The 17784-nt window shown below is 39.4% G+C and overlaps 1 protein-coding gene across 1 annotated transcript in view; it reads left to right on the top strand.

Moving 5' to 3' along the window:
• Positions 1-3006: 3006 nt before the first annotated feature.
• The window catches only part of atp7a (ATPase copper transporting alpha), a 32011-nt gene continuing 17233 nt past the window's right edge, over positions 3007-17784 (top strand). Inside the window, exons 1-11 of the mRNA XM_057850117.1 lie at positions 3007-3267; positions 5624-5747; positions 8401-8905; positions 9697-10461; positions 13019-13249; positions 13325-13488; positions 13656-13817; positions 14153-14229; positions 16995-17217; positions 17306-17539; positions 17623-17714. Coding sequence (XP_057706100.1) covers positions 5628-5747; positions 8401-8905; positions 9697-10461; positions 13019-13249; positions 13325-13488; positions 13656-13817; positions 14153-14229; positions 16995-17217; positions 17306-17539; positions 17623-17714 — 2573 coding nt within the window. The 5' untranslated portion in view covers positions 3007-3267; positions 5624-5627. The remainder of the gene's footprint in view (positions 3268-5623; positions 5748-8400; positions 8906-9696; positions 10462-13018; positions 13250-13324; positions 13489-13655; positions 13818-14152; positions 14230-16994; positions 17218-17305; positions 17540-17622; positions 17715-17784) is intronic.

Raw genomic sequence — 17784 nt, 5'->3', positions numbered from 1 at the left:
TATTTATGTTGCCTTCCACCCTGCAGATCTCTCAGGGTGCAGACAATTGAATCTTCTGTTGAGTTACACCACAGTCGCCGCAGATATTGCAGGAGACCTACTGGAGCCCGCATGGATTCGAGATTCACTCAGAAAACAGTGAAGTTTGGTGGTGGCAAAATCATGGTCTGGGGTTGCATCCAGTAAGGGGGTGTGCGAGAGATCTTCGAGAGAGAATTTTCACACAACTTTCTGTAGGCGACAAAACTTTTGTCTTGCCAAAATTTTACCTTTATGTCTTCATTCAATGATCAATCTTTTTTCAGTGAAACAAATATTTATTTTTGTACATTCAAAATCATTTGGGAGGGTCTTAGCTTTCATATGAGCCATTTCTGAAACCAATTGAATAATTAAAAGTCAGGTCATTAGCAATTGTTTCTACAAAATAGTTAAGCACAAGACTTTTGTCAGGGACTGTATAGGCATGATCTTGGCACTCATTTAGAATATTCATTATTTTTATGCTGACTGTCATTTGACTAAATAGAAGCTGTTACGGTACATGTTATTTGTGGTTGTCATCAGTGTTGTTAATAACGGCATTAGAGCATAACAGGGTTTCTAACGGCAATATTTATTTCAGTAATGATTAATCCAATTATTACTTTTCCCATCTTTGCAAATGCCGTTACCGTTACTGAGGATGTGAAGGGGCGTGTAACTACAATGTGGTTAAAAGAAACACGAGTTTTCTGATTTTGTCACAGCTTCCTGGGAGAGAGCTTCCCGGGAGGGGAATGAGGGAAAGGGGTGGTGATGCCGTTGCAAACGCGGTTTTGACTGGCTAGGTGGCTCAGAGCGTTAGCATGGCATTCACGTTCTCTTTGCCATTAGCATTTAGTGTGGCGATTGTCATCTTAAACTATTGGGCAACATTTTTATACGTACAGTTCACGGCATTCAGGTGGGTACAATTCATTGAAAATAATGTATTAGTTTTCCATCTGAGTGTGCATTATCGTCACCAAAGTAACGTAGTCCTTGTTGATAATACAATAATATACTGTATATACAATATATATATATATATATATATATATATATATATATATATATATATATATATATATATATATATATTATTTATTTTTTTTTTTAATCACCAAAAATAGTCACTTGCCCTAAATTTTTCTTGAATGGCGTATCCATGAAACCTTGTGTGATGTTTTTTAATCAAAACAACTACAGCAAAGACAGGAGTAAGAGTAAAAGTAGCGTTTCTTCAAAATAATATTGGGTGTCGAGAAAAATGAAACGCGCCGACCTAAACTTAGCCTTAGCTTTTTATATCGACACTTTTTTCTTACGGCACTGGCAATGACATTCTCCTGTTTCAATCTATCCTTTACCACCATATGCCTTGTCTTTCTTATATATTATATCCTCTGGTTGTCTTATGTCTCTGACCATTCTTGGGGGCAATATACATTGCTATTTTTGTGTAGCGCAAATGCTACTCAGTTTCAGCCAACGAACACTTTCAATTTTTTCATTGATAACAAATCTTAATTTTATAATTTATTTACACTTCCCCCTTACTAGAGTTGTGTTTTTACAACAGAAAAGGTAACGGTGGCAGTCAGATACCATTTTAATTTTTTTCAGGTCATTCATTGTCAGACAAGCAGCACGGCAAAACGCCACGCTAAAAAAATAAGTAAAGATGTCAAAATGGCTTACCTCTTCGTCTTCAAAATGTTTACTGCATATCTAATGTGAATGGCTTCACCTTGCTGGCTTTTGGATATCCGCGCAAGTTGATCCATTCTTCACATTTTTTCCTCCAAGTTTTTGGTTTCGGGAAATGTATGAAGAAAATATCCTTCATACGTCGTAATGTCTAGAGTCGTTTCTACAAGTTCCATAGCAGCAGTGTTTGATCGGCATGTTCTTTTTTTGAAAGATTAGTGGAGAAACAAGCAGAAATATAATGGATTGTATGCGAGGGCGTATGTATAATGTCCCACTTCCACGTTACGATGGTGACATCACGGTCCAAAAATACCATTCGTGTTGTAAGCTATTATAATGGCCTGACAAAAAAAGTTTTGGGAGAAAAGATTCCAGCAGGGCCGAGAACCAAAAGTGGTATTTGCCATGTTGCAAAATGGGTTTTGCCATGTGGCAATTTTTTTTTTTTTTGCAATGTAGCAAAATGGATTTTGCCATGTGCCATTTTTTTGCCATGTGCCATTTTTTTTGCCATGTGGCAAAATGAATTTTGACATGTTACTTTTTTGGGGGTATGTGGCAAAATGGATTTTGGTTTCTCGCATTTTTTTTGGGGGGGGGGTGGCATTTTTGGGGGGTACATGGCAGTTTTGAAGGCCATGCACATCCATGCCATTGACGACTATGCACGTCCAAATTTTCCATTATTTTAAATGGCAGAAAAACGTGTGGCTGTGATTTTTGACCATACACTTTACATTAGAGCGCATTGACATTCAGCTGACACCCAAGTCAGCCATTGACGGCTATGCACGTCCAAATTTTCCATTCATTTTGAATGGCAGAAAAACGTGTGGCTGTGATTTTTGACCATACACTTAGCATTACAGCACATTGACATTCAACTGGCAAGTCAGGCTATGCCATTGACGGCTATGCACATCCAAATTTTCTAAAATCCAAATCCTTTTTGCCACATACCAAAAAATGCCACATGGCAAAATCAATTTTGCCACATGGCAAAAAAAAAGGCACGTGGCAAAAAAAAAGCCACATGGCAAAAAAATGCCACATGGCAAAATCCATTTTTTGCAACAGGGCAAAAAAGGCAAAAAAAATGCCACATGGCAAAATCCATTTTGCCATATGGCAAATACTGTACCACTTTTGGTTCTCGCTGTCTCTCAAAGATTTTGTTTTGTCATGGTGTCTCAGCTAGAATTTGCCTGCAAACATAATTCGGGGCCAAATCTTTGCGAAGGTTGCCATGGATTCGTCAGGCTAAGTCCCGCCCATTCAAATGACGTTGCACGATAGCAGTCAGTCTGTCACGTCGGCATGAGCAAAAGAAACAAAAGCGCTTTCCCTAGTAGAGTTCAATCACAGGCTGACATAAAAATATGTACTGAGACAAAAAATAAGTGCTGTTTCCTCGTCGCGCACACAATGCCGCGACGACTCGTCTGGATTATTCCACGCAAGGAAGCGTGACGACAAGAAGCAAAGTGGCTAATGCTACTACGCTGATAGTAGATTTGTCACTTTACTTTCAAGGTAAGAGCTTTGTGTTTCCAATTTCCTACTGTTTCGTTGTTTGTTTGTAGCGGCAAGTAATTCCAAAGGATATTCAGTTCTGTCTTTGCATTAAACCTCAGCAAATGTTTGTTTTAGAGTAGCAAATGCGTAAATTGCTCTCCTGTTAGCTCGCTTTTTCTGAACATTGACCCTTTTCACTCATTTTACGTTAGAAAACTCAACAGCACACCACCGAACTTGAATTTTGCAAAACAATATATGCGCTGAAATAGTCCTCTTGTCTCAAGGCCTTTTTAGTTGATCACAAACATTAAAGTACAGTACTATTCTCTTGGCTACAGGTGGATACGCAGATTTATTTGACTTTGTGCAGCTTACACTGGATGAAAGAATTAGTTTTGTCATGACCTTAACCTAGTTAGGTAACAAAACTGGGTGCCTGTAATATTTTAGTTACCTGTTCAACTGGAATCTGTCAGGAACAAAAGCAATTTCATAAACGGGGTACTTAAAAACTCACATACAGTGCAAGTAAAGATGGCAATGATCTCATAAAAAGAAATGATTAGTAAGTCATCACTTCCTTTGTAATGTTTATTTTTTTATTGTAAAGAGAATTGGTGAACATTGTTTAGTTATTTAACCCAGTCACTGCCAGCTCAAGCAAATATATACCATTTTCATTGTATGAGCTGTGGTGGTTAATGAAATATGATTTTTATTTTTTTCCCATAATTTAAAATTCTAAATGTTTTTTTTTCTACAGCAACTAGGGCTGCAGCTATCGATTATTTTAGTAGTCGATTAATCGCTGAACTAGTTAGTTTGAATAATTGAGTAATCGGATAGGGAACATAAAAAATTAAAGTACCTAAGCTGAGCCTCAAATGGTGTAAAAAAATATTTGAGGATCTGAGTAGAACAAAAGAACAATTTGCTAACTTGCATAGCAAAGTCCGCTAGCTTAAATGCTATAAAATGCAAACATTTTTTTTTTCAATTCTCTGAAAAAATGGTCAACCACACGTTCCCACAAAAACAGCTAATTATACCTATAAACTAAATTACGAATGCATAAACAATCATTACCTCAAACAAAAACATACTGGATTCAGCCATGTGAAATGAGTTGTCATATTCACTGTTGCCACTAGAGGGCAGTGTATCCACCCAAATCAATAAAATTAAATGCAAACACTTTCAAAACAAACCATTACAACGCCACTTTGATTAAATGAAGACTCAATGCAGCAAAATTTCATTTGAATCTTTTTTTCTAATCGAATTACTCGAGTTAATCGATTAATCGTTGCAGCATTATTAGAAACATTTTGTCTCATCACCCACTGATGAATAACTTAGATGTCTGTTTACTAGGGGTGTGACAAAATATCAAAATGGTGATATATCGTGTTACTTTGTATCCCAAAAGATTATCGAAATGCTCCTGCCAAGAATCGAGATATCGTTTTGAAAAGGTGTCAATGTCTAAAAATAAAAATGAACGAACAAGTTGCGACCAAAATCATCCACCATAATAGTGTCTCAGTTAACTCTAAGGCTGCATTGACTGTGCTTGAAGCCCAATCCATTTAGACTGGGAACGTTCGTTCATTTGAAACCAGAGCATTCACAGTCATTCTGTCCGATTTTCAGGGCATCTACAGGTCACTTGCTGTTCATTGTAGGCCATTTACAGGTCATTTTTTGTTGAGTTTGAGTCACTGCCTATTCATTTGGGTGATTCCCAGCTCATTTCCTGTTCTGTACCTCAAAATAAACAGGAAGAGACCCATAAAATACCCCAAAATCAACAGGAAGTAACTGAAAATGAACTGGTAAATGACCTTAAATGGCCCAAAATTACCTCGTTGCCTGGCATTGGCTGCCACTACCGGCCATAGACGTTCAATCCGTTTGAAATGGGAGGGATGGCAGCGAGTGAACGGATGTTCATTCGCTGCCACCCTCCCACTTCAAATGGATTGGACGTCTACTAATGATAAACTCATTCCAATTCACAGCAGAAGCTTGTTTTTCTGTTTATTAGTTGTTTGTAGAATATCCTAGAATGACTTCCTGACCAATGTATCGATAATCGTTGTATCGTCAGATCATCGTTATTGTGAGCTTTGTATCGCAAATTGTGTCGTATCGTCAGGTACCAAGAGGTTCCCACTCCTACTGTTTACCATCATATGTTTGTGGCCATATTCCAAGTGGCTAAACTCTTACCGGCTTCCTTTGTGGCATTCCCCCAATGACTAGTTGAAACAAAGATAGCTCTGTTTTACCTTTGTTACTTGTTGTAGTCCGTTAATGGTGACTGTAGTACCTGAATGTTTGCCTGATAAATGTTTTTCTTTTGTTTAAGAATAATGGCGCAGGAAGGCAGTGTTTATGAAGTCACACTTGGTGTGGTTGGCATGACTTGTGGCTCCTGTGTTCAATCCATAGAGCAGCGGATCGGTTCTTTTCCGGGGGTAATACACATAAAGGTAAATGAGTGTTTCATATTTGTGTGTGTGTTGTGTTTACTATCACACCACTGATTGTGCTGACATGATGAAAATGTTTCCGGTTTAAAACAGGATCTTAATCACATGATATGTTATTTTTTAAATCTCAACAGATTGAGATGTTCATTTATAGTAAATATATCAAAGATGATCGTTCGGAGTGCGCTCTTTACAGACGAGATCTATGGTGATTTAAATCCAGTTAATAGCGATGTAGCTACGAGCGCGAAATTGCAATGATTGTGGCCTGTTTTTTTGTTTACCCCTCAAGCTAAGGTTAAATGACAAAGATAATGCAATTGTATGTTCAAGATAGAGCTCTGGCCTTTGCAGGCCTCTAACAGCAGGTCAATACGACGCACCCACAGGAAATGTTGTTTGCCTTTGTCTTTTTACCATTTTTTGTCTGGTTCTTTGAATGCTAATCTATATAGACATGATATTTTTAGACCTGACAAAGATACATTTCTAAGCCAAAGTGCTAAATATTCACTTTCCCTTACAAGGTATGGGTGAGTCAAGTGATCCCTTCAGCGTGTCACATGTTTGTGCTTTCCAGAGGAAGAGAACAAGGATCATCGTGTTGTTAAAAGCTTGTGGAACCAGTTAATAGTTAGTTAATTACAGTTAGTCTTTAGTTTATATTACTTTGATTCTTACCTTTTAATTCATACCTTTAATGCGTCGCGACGTAATCCAACTTTCCGCATAAATCGGAATTAACCCTATAAGCACCCCTAAATGCCAACCAAAATCTCAAAATAACTACCGGTATCCAAAAACATGTATTATACGTCATATTAATAAAAAAAAAAAAAAATTAAAAAATAAAAAAAGATACTGTACGTATCATCAATGCTGGTGGATAGTGAAAAAGGCAAACTGCGTATGCTAGCTTGTTCACAATTGGAGGCACAAGCGTTCTTGTTTCATTTATGGTTACTGTAGTTTTAATTTTAAACCACATACCTGTACACACCGTAGAACACTTTGGCCTGCCAGTGAACAAACAGGTAAGTCGATGTGACTTAGGAAGCTTATTTAGAACTTGATTTCAGCAACGTAGACGAGGTTGAGCTGCTTATGCTACACCGTTGCTTGCTGCATCGAACCCTACTTCCTTTACACCGTTGCTTGCTGCATTAGACCCTACTTCCTTTGTAGAAAAGAGAAAGCGACCTAATTGGGTGGGAGCTCACTGTAATTAAACTAAAATGGTGAAATTTATAAGTTTAACTTGTAAGCAAATTATTATTAACTCATTCACTCCCAGCCATTTTCACCGGTGCAACCCCCTTTGCTCCCGGCCGTTTTACTGGATTCTGACTGATTTTGCAAGGCCCACAGAAAATTCTGTTCTTTTGCTATATAAATATGGAACCCACGTAAAGAAAGATTAGACTCTCTCTCTCTTCTTTCAGCAGGAAAAAAAAGTAAGTTCATTAATATTTTTCCATTCTTTGGTAACCAGCACTTGAAAATAGCTTAGTTTGAGCAATTTTCCAATTTCTGATGGAAAAACAGAAATTGAGCGTTTACACAGCTATTTTTTGCTTTAGTTACATCCCAAACATCTGAATGATGTTTTCCTTTTACAAAATAACATAAACAACAAGACAAATAGAGCTTTTGATAGCAATAGCAAACAGTAAACAATTTATTTACACATAACTGAGAGATGACGCTGTTGTGGCCGCGACAGCCGGGTAAACTTTTCCCTGATCGCCGCCTGTCTCATAAAGATGGATTTTTTTTTGAGTCTCTGCGGGGTCGGCTCGGCGAGCAGCACGGACTCAACGGCATCATCCACTGCACTCGTGGTCCTGGTCGTTCTGCTCGGTCGTCCAGCGCCTGGCATCCCGGGCGTCCTCTAGGTTGTTCTGCTCGGTCGTCCGCCTCCTGGACGTCCATTCGGTTGTCTTCTGCCGGCGCCCCGGCCGTGCGGCGTTTGTTGCTGTTGAATCGGGTTGCGGGTCTTACCAAATGCGCTACTGCCCTCCAGTGGCCAGTTTTATTGCTTTAAAATGGATTTTCATCTTTGTGCTTTGGAGCTAAATTGAATCAGAACCCATAGATGGAAGAAAAAAAAACCATAAAAGATGTATAAATACGTCTCTGGGACACTGAAACAATTAAAAATAGAACGTATTTATACGTTTTGGGGAGCAAATGACTTAATAATATAGTCCCAAAAATTGTACAGTGAAAACAGGAAAACAAAAACCATGCACGCAAGAAAAAATAATTAGCATTATGTAAATTTTCAATTAACCTTAGTCAGACAACAGCTCCTCTTATTGGTGAAACAAATAGTTGAAGGGAAACTTGACATCTGTTACATTGAGAAAAATACAGAGCTCGAACAGACACACTACACCGTTACGCGACAAAAAAAAAAAACAAAACCAAAAAAAACGACTGGAGACAGAATGGCGGACGAGACTCTGGCGTAAATTTGTAATCACGCAAGTCGACTACGTCGTAACCTGGGGACTACGTTTACCTAAATACAATAATTCAAAAGACTGCAATATTTTGACAAGATATTTTGGTGAAAGCTCAATAGATCGGTAATTGACATTAAAAAAAATTTTACTGTCTCTTAAAAACATTATTTTTTCGTATTTTCTAGGTCTCTTTAGAGGAGGCAAATGCCACAGTTATTTTTAACAACACCCACCAAAGCGAAGAGTCCCTGTTGAAGGCCATCGATGACATGGGATTCGAATCAAGTTCATCAGCATCCGGCGCGGCCGCACCAGTTCATATTGACAGCCAGCTGATCCCCACATCCGAACTGACGTCTGCGGCTCGACAGGAGGCTTTGGAGAAGCTGTCTCAGATCGCAGGAGTACTGAATGTCAGAGAAAGTCCGACCAAAGAGGACTTCACCGTCACTTTTGTGCCGTCTTTGACGTCCGTACAGGAGCTTACCAAAATTATTTTGAGCGCCTCGCCATCAGAGAACGCTACTCCTGCTAGCCCTGTTCCAAAAGACTTGCCAGGTTCTCCATCGCACAACTCAGAAAGTAAAGCGGCGCTCGTGAAGATGAGCATTCAAGGCATGACCTGTCATTCATGCACAACCACAATTGAGGGGAAGATTGGAAAATTAAAAGGGATTGAAAAGATCAAAGGTGATATTTTGTTTCATCATGCTGGTAAAAACCGTGTTGTCACGGTATCGTATTTTCTGGACAATAAATCGCACTTTTTAGACCACTCGGAGAGAGGGCTCAAGATCTCACTCCCTTTGTTTTTGTTTTTTTTTGGTGAGGACACCAAGTAAAATTGCTACTACTCCATTATTGGCTGACAGATCAGATTGAAATCGTGTAGGTATATGCTCGGGATGCATGCGCATTGATCCTTGGAGCCCGAATTTTTGGTCTCATGATTAATTCATTCTAAATTTATTGCTGACTATAAGTTCAGAGTTAACCAGTAAAGGGCATGCGTGCTCTTCGGATGCGTTTATCGTGTCTCTGGGCTGATGAGACTGTAGGTTCTGACTCTGAGTGAGGCAGTAGAGTGTATGCACGCTCTTCAAGATTGCTTACCCTGTCTCTTGGCAGATAAGATGTTCAGGGAGCAAGCCGGGCAGTCGTAGTTCATTTAAACTTGTTTTTCATAGAAAAAAAAATCTGACTAACAGTTGATGTGTTACGTTAGCGGACGTCTAGACTTATAGTACAGTTCATGATGTTTTTTTTCCGCTTTGTGTGTTTTTTGGCTGGTGCGACTTGTACTCAAGTGCGACTTGTTGCCTGAAAAATGCGATACTTTGAAGTTGGGTCAAACTGCACTTTATCCTCGTGAGAACCGCAGCCAAAATTAATCAACATATTACACAATCTTCAGGAAATTAGTATGTATTCATCATGCAGCCTTGTTAACATTTGTATTTTTCTGCACTCTATTTTTGCAGTCAGTTTGGATTCTCAGGAAGCTGCAATTGTGTATCTGCCTTACCTCATCAGTGTTCAGACCATCATTGACCAGATTTCTTTGGCCGGCTTTAAAGCTTGTGTGAAGTCCAAACCACGCCCTTTGCAACTGTCCCTTAGTCAAGTTGAACAGTTTGCCGATTCTCAAAAAACGAGCGTTTCACCACCATTAGAGGAGGAAATCTTCATTGACACAATGTTCGTGGCGCTCATGGTAAAAGGGATGCACTGTCGATCCTGCGTGGTCAATATCCAAGACAACATCTCCACATTGCCTGGTGTATCTTCTGTGGAGGTCTCTCTTGAGGAGGAGAAGGCCTCCATCTGCTATGACCCGCAGAAAGTTACAGTTTCTCAATTACAGCAGGCAATTGAAGCACTTCCCCCGGGGAACTTCAAGACTCAACCCTGGGATTCTTCTGGGCTCCTCAGCCCTCCAGCTACCTCACCTCCGCTGACTTTATCTTCACCTCCAGTGTTTGGATTATCCCTGGCCAAACCTGCTGTACCCCAACCTTGTTTTATCCAGCCTCTAGCATACACAGCCAAGATTGACATTGAGGGCATGACATGTAATTCCTGCGTCCAGACTATCGAAGGAGTGATGTCTGAAAGGAAAGGTGTGATGTCGGCCCGGGTCTCTCTGGATGATCGGCAGGGTTTCTTTGAATATGATCCGCTATTGGTCTCCCCAGAGGAGCTTAGGGATGCCATAGAAGACATGGGCTTTGAGGCCTTCTTACCTGGTGAGACAATCATTATCATCAATTTTACTGCGATTCATTTCCTTGGCATTCACAAATTTAGCTACTGAGAGCAAGGGGGAGCTAACTTGATTATGGTCATTTACAACCCTTAGCAAAAAGTATGGAATCACCAGTCTCAGACGAGCACTCAGACATTTTATCATGTAGCGCAAACTTGGAAAAAAAGGATGAAAAAATAATGAACTAGTTCAAAAGTCTAACTCTTTAGCATTCAGAAACACAAAGAAATGAATTAAAAACATTGTGGTGGTCAGTAAATGTTAATTTCATAGCGCAAGTGCAGGGAAATATATATGGAATCACTCCATTCTGAGGAAAAAAAATATGGAATCATGAGAAACAAACAAAGAAATAACAATCAAAACATATCTCTAATATTTAGTAGCACCATCTCTGGCTTATATGACAGCTTGTAGTCTCTAAGGCATGGACTTGATGAGTAATCTTCATCAATTTGGTGCCAACTCTCTTTGATTTTAGTTGCCAGATCATCCTTGCAGGTCGGAGCCTTGCTGTGGACCATTTTTTTTCAATTTCCACCACAGGTTATCAATAGCGTTAAGATCTGGGCTATTTGCAGGCCATGACATTAACTGGATGACTCTTTCTCCAGGGAATGCTTTAACAGTTTTAGCTCTGTGGCATGATGCATTGTCATCTTGGAAAATGACAAACATATTTTCTCTTGAAGGGATAAGAAAGCTGTATAAAATTTCAATGTAAACTTGTGCATTTATTGAAGATTTAACCACAGCCATCTCCCCAGTGCCTTTGCCTGACATTCAGCCCCATATCGTCAAGGACTGAGGGTATTTTGATGTCTTCTTCAGTCAGTCATCTTTGTAAATCTCACTGGAACAGCCCCAAACAAAAGTTCCAGCATCATCAAGAATCTGCTTTGGACAAGGTGCCAAAAGTCAAGAATCTGCAGAATCTGCTTGTTATCTGAGTTTGTTCTACATGAATAAATGTCTTGAGTGAGTGCTCGTCCAAGACTGGTGATTCCATACTTTTTGCTGGGGGTTGTATAATTCATTGGCTGCCAATAAGAATAATATGCAGTACATCCAGTCCAATTTGACTGGGAGGGTGGTAGTAAACATCCACAAATTGAACTACAGAGAGCAAAAGTGGGCTGTATCCATTTTTATCATTTTTTATTTGCTGCCTTTCAGGGCAATAGACACCCAATCCATTTTAATGGGATCAACTACTAGGAACAATAGTGGGCTAACTCCATTTTTACTCATTAATTGCCACAAGTCCATTTAGACTGGAGGGATGGCAAAGAACATTTAAAAATGAGCTATTGAGAGCAAGAGTGGGATAACTTATTTTTTATCATTTTTAATTCACTGTAGTGCTGCAACGATTAATCGATTAACTCGAGTTATTCGATTAGAAAAAAAGCTTCGAATCAAATTTTGCTGCTTCGAGTATTCGTTTAATTAGAGTGGCGTTGTAATGGTTTGTTGTTAAAGTGTTTGCATTTAGTTGTATTAATTTGGGTGGATACACGTCCCTCTAGTGGCAACAGTGAATATGACATAACTAATTTAATGTGGCTGAATCCAGCTGCTCCCTGTTAAGACCAACATAAAGGTTTTGTTTGAGTTAATGTTTTTTTTTTTTTAAATACATTTTAATTTGGTTTTTATTGATATTTAGCTGTTTTTGTAGGAATACATCTTTTAACGATTTTTTTAAGAGCAGTGTAAAAAAAAAAAACATTTTATAGCATTTAAGCCAGTGGACTTTTGCTCTGTAAGTTAACCAATTGTTCTTTTGTTGTACTTAGATCCTCATTCATTTATTTTTTTTTATACCGTTTGGGGCTTAGCTCAGGTATGTTAATTTATTTTCAAATGAAAGTGCAATTCAGCATAGTTTGAAGAAACTCTTTGAAATTTTATTTTGTATTCGCAATTAATGCTCTTTTGAAAGTGCAGTCTTAGCAAGCCTTTGTTGTACATCTCCTAAAATTCTGCAACGCATTATATGTTCGTAATCCGATTATTCGAACTAAATGGTTGATTAATCGACTACTAAAATAATCTTCCTCTGAGATACAGGTAGACATCCAATCCAGATTAATTGAGATTGCGCTACTATTGAGAGCGAGAGTGGAATTTGTAGTTCATTGGTTTCAATTGACAGAGATAGACGTCCAATCCATTTTGACTGGGACGGCTTGGAGTGATCATTCAAAAATTGAGCCACTGAGTTATACGAGTGAGTCTACTCCATTTTTTTTTTTTTTTTTTTTTTTAACTCATTGGCAGTCAGTGGCAGCGGTAGATGTCCTATTAATTTTGATTGGGATGATTAAAGAGAGGAAGAGTGGGCTACAACATTTTTACATCATTTTTAATTCATTGGCTGATGTTATCTGAGAAAAATGTCCAATCCATTTGACTGCCAGCCTCAACAAGTCAGAATGGACAGGACGTTTATCGTACTGAATGGCAGTGAATACATTCTGATTATTTTTTATTTTCTTATTATGTGTTTTACTACACTATTTTGTTGCCCACAGAGAATAATACCCCGTCAGCCGTGTCACGTTCTAATGTCTCCAAGTCTTCAAGTCTAGCGCCAATGAGAGATAAGGAAGTAGACATCAACCTCCTCAAAGAGACACCTTTGGATCGCAAAACAGACAGGCGAGACAAAAACATTAGTGCGAACAAGTGCTTCATCCAGATCCGAGGCATGACCTGTGCATCATGTGTGGCGAACATTGAGCGAAACCTCAAAAATGAACCTGGTAAGTTAAAGTTTCATAAAGATTTTTTTCTTTTAAAGAGACACTTTTAAAGGATTAAAAAATATTTGTTTGCAGGTATCTACACTGTTTTGGTAGCGTTAATGGCTAGTAAGGCCGAAGTACGGTATAATGCCGAAATGATCGACCCTGGGAAGATTGTGGAGTGCGTGAACGAGCTGGGCTTCTCAGCCTCAGTTATGGAGAACTATGAAGGTTCAGATGGCAACCTGGAATTAGTGGCAAGTTATATCTTAGTTCTTTTTTACCCTCTCTAAATACACAGTGAGAAAATCCCTATATAGTTGTGGGGAAAAAAGGCTTTTTAATGCATAGGTCCCTAACGACTAGTCTGCAGTCGCATTAAATCATTTAAAATCTGTACCTTTCTTCTCTTCCACTACATCAGGTCAGGGGAATGACTTGTGCCTCTTGTGTCCACAAAATTGAATCAAGCCTTATGAAAGAAAATGGGATTATATATGCCTCTGTTGCCTTAGCAACCAACAAAGCACACTTCAAGTATGACTCTGGAGTGATAGGACCGCGAGACATCATTAAGCTGATTGGGGTAAGATATTTTAGTGTTCTGTGCCATTCAATATATAGGAATTATAATAAAAAGAGTACATTATATAGGGCACTCATTTAACTCACTGGCTGCCATTGACTGCGCTAGATGTCCAATCCATTTCACTGGGAGGGGCGAATGAATGAACGTCAAAATGGATTGGACTTCTAGCACCGACAATGGCACTGAAAGATGAGCATTCGTAGCCACTCCTCCCAGTTTAAATGAATTGGAAATCTGTCTTGGTCAGTGACAATGAGTTAAACTTGTTTTTAATTTCATAGTATTTATCTTGAAACAAATGTAGTGAAATCGATGCTTTATCATGTTTGCAGAGTTTGGGTTTTGAAGCATCTCTAGTGAAAAGAGACCGTGCCGCCAGCCACTTGGACCACAGCAAAGAGATACGACAGTGAGCTCTTTTAAAATTTTTATTTTACATGATCATATCATGCCACATAAACTGTAATCACCTGATGACTATTCCAGTGTGTACTCCGCTTCCACCTAATACAGTGATCCCACGTTTTTCGCGGTCAACTCATTTGCTCCCAAAAACATATAAATACGTTCTATTTTTAATTGTTTCAGTGTCCCAAAGACGTATTTTTTTCCACAAGACACATCTAGCTCCAAAGCACAACGCCGAAAATCCGTTATAAAGCAATAAAACTGGCCACTGGAGGGCAGTAGCGCATTTGGTAAAATCTCATATCGGACCATGAAAGGAAGTGAATGAAGAGAAATATTTTGGAAACGGAAGTTGAAAGAAGTAAGAAGCGTGAGAAAAATATGGAGAACGATGTCAAACACAAGGCACATGCCCCACACAAGTTCCCTTGGTGAATTCTGTTCTGAGGTAGTGGTCACTACACAGGTCCCCCCCAGAATTCCCCCACACAGGACGCCAGGCGTAACCCGATTTAATGGAACGGAACGGTCAGGTTGCACAGCCCGGGCGACAGCCGTGGCCACAACAGCGTCATCTCTCAGTTCAATAGTTTAGTTATGTGTAAATAAATTGTTACTTTGCTATCAAAAGCGCTATTTGTCTTGTTGTTTATGTTATTTTGTAAAAGGAAAACATTATTCAGATGTTTGGGATGTCACAAAAGCAAAAAATAGCTGTGTTAAAGTCAAAGTTATGTTTGAAATGTATGCTTTCACAAAAAGCTCAATTTCTGTTTTTTCATCAGAAATTTGAAAATTGCTCAAACTAAGCTATTTTCTAATGCTGATTTCTAAAGAATGGAAAAAGATAGGAACTGTTTTTCCTGCTGAAAGAAGAGAGTCTAATCTTTTTTTTGGTGGGTTCCATGTTTATATAGCAATAGAACAGAATTTTCTGTGGGCCTTGGAAAATCAGTCAAAATCCAGTAAAACAGCCGGGAGCGAAGGGGGTTGCACCGGTGAAAATGGCTGGGAGTGAATGAGTTAATGGGGAACAGAACCTGCTGCGATAAGTGAAAAAAACGCAAAGTAGCGCTCCCTCCCAATTTTTTTTTTGTGTTTAATGCATTTATTCAGATATAGCATAATTATGATAAGTTTCAAACATGTTACTGTCCCGCCGAATTATTTATAAACAAGAATAAAGTAGAAAAATGCTTGTCTTTATTAAATGCTTCATTGAGTGAGTCCACTCCGCTCAAGCTGCTCACTTGCACACAGTAAATTGCAGCAGCAACTGTTTAACAAGTTAAACGATGATTGACACATGCGGCACTTTGAAGCTTCGGCTTTCAAGCATCTGTGGCAACATCAAACCTTACCGTCTGTCAATCATCGTTAACTCTAATAAGCAACTCCAGTGTACTGCCTGATCAACAAAGAGCAGCAGGAGGGAGAGTGAGATGACATGATTGGATTGGGACTAGAGGTTAGATTTTGTGCCCGAACCCGAACCCGACCCGACCCGACCCGACATTCGTGGTCGGGCCCACAATTTAAGCATTCACGTTCGGGTCAGGTCGGGTCGGGCCGCCATGCCGGACAAATAAATTATTTAAAAAAAAAAAAAAAAAAAAAATGGAGAGCAAGCACTCTGTATTGCGCTTTTGCTTGTGCGTGTGCACGAACGCCGTGGCGCCGGCCGCTTATCCTTCTTGTCCTCCCTCTCTACCGTTTGCGCACGGCCGAGGCGCCCCCCTCTCCTGTTCCCTCTCCTTGTCAGAGAAGCGCGTCCATGTGAGAACAATATCCCACACACTCAGAAATATGTTTAACAAACTTTCCCAGCGTTATTTCGTTGTGTGAATGCTTTGATAATTCTCAAAAAATATGTAGATTATTCAAACATTAAGAAAACTTGCGTTTTTTTCTGCCAACTCGAAGAAATGAAAATAAATTGCTGCTGCTGCGTTTTTTCCGCGTCACTCAAAAAAAAAAAAAAAAAAAAAAAAAAAAAAAAATGGAGAGCAGTCTCTCTGTATTGCGCTTTTGCTTGTGCGTGTGCACGAACGCCGTGGCGCCGGCCGCTTTTCCTTCTTGTCCTCCCCCTCTACCGTTTGCGCACGGCCGAGGCGCCCCCCTCTCCTGTTCCCTCTCCTTGTCAGAGAGGCGCGTCCATGTGAGAACAATATCCCACACACTCAGAAATATGTTTAACAAACTTTCCCAGCGTTATTTCGTTGTGTGAATGCTTTGATAATTCTAAAGAAAATATGTAGATTATTTAAACATTAAGAAAATTTGCGTTTTTTTTCTGCCAACTCGAAGAAATGAAAATAAATTGCTGCTGCTGCGTTTTTTCCGCGTCACTCAAAAAAAAAAAAAAAAAAAAAAAAAAAAAAAATCGGGTTTTTCGGGCTCGGGCCTGCAAATCTAGTTAAGTGATCGAGCTCGGGCCGGGTCGGGCCTCAATACCAGCGGGCCGTGTCGGGTCGGGCTGGATTTTTTAGGCCCGAACTAGGCTCTAATTGGGACGGCTCATCTGTATTTATTCATTTTTTAATTGGAAAAAAAAAATCAGTGATGGACTAAAGGCGCGAAGTTTGAAGCGCCAAGTAGCGAAGGATAACTGCATTATGTTGACACAAGTTTTTTTCCCTAGATTGTTTCATTAAAAACTGATTTCTCAAGATTTTCTGCTTCCTCCTTTATATTTTGGGTGAATTTGGGATGAATCCATAATCATATTGTTTGTTTGAGTAACTTCAAATGTCTCTGCTCTCTGAGGTGGAGGAAATCCTTCCTGGTGAGCCTAGTATTCTGTGTGCCTGTGATGGGTATGATGATATACATGATCATCATGGACCACCAGATGAATGTTTCACATCACCACAACGCCACGGCCGAAGACCGCAATCACTTCCATGCCACCATGTTCTTAGAGAGGCAGTTGCTCCCAGGCCTCTCTGTCATGAACTTGCTCTCTTTCCTCTTTTGTGTGCCTGTGCAGGTGAGTCAATGTTATTGTTTATATTTTTTCTTACCCAAACCTTTTTTATAATTCTCTCTTTTTTTTTTTTTTTTTTTTTTTTTTTTAGTTTATTGGTGGTCGCTACTTCTATATTCAAGCCTACAAAGCAGTAAAACACAGATCTGCCAACATGGACGTGCTTATTGTACTGGCAACCTCCATAGCCTTTACGTACTCCTCCATGGTACTAATAGTGGCCATGGCGGAGAAAGCAAAAGTCAACCCCATCACTTTCTTTGACACCCCGCCGATGCTCTTTGTTTTCATCTCATTGGGACGCTGGCTGGAACAGATAGCCAAGGTTTGATTTATTAATAAAACATTGAAAGTATCACTTGGAATTGCAGCAATACGCATGTCTTTCTTTGTATTTCTTCCAATTAGAGCAAAACATCTGAGGCTCTTTCAAAGCTCATGTCCCTGCAAGCCACTGAGGCCACAGTGGTCACTCTCAGTAGCGATTCATCCATTCTAAGGTACTGCTTTGGATTCTTTCTCACTGTGTAAATATTTGCACTTAGCCTGCTACTAGATAAGGGCGATGAT

This window comes from Corythoichthys intestinalis, chromosome 11 (assembly GCF_030265065.1).
Source record: "Corythoichthys intestinalis isolate RoL2023-P3 chromosome 11, ASM3026506v1, whole genome shotgun sequence".
Taxonomy (NCBI): domain Eukaryota; kingdom Metazoa; phylum Chordata; class Actinopteri; order Syngnathiformes; family Syngnathidae; genus Corythoichthys; species Corythoichthys intestinalis.
The sequence above is the reverse complement of the archived record's forward strand: the minus strand, read 5'-3'. Positions and strand labels throughout refer to the sequence as shown.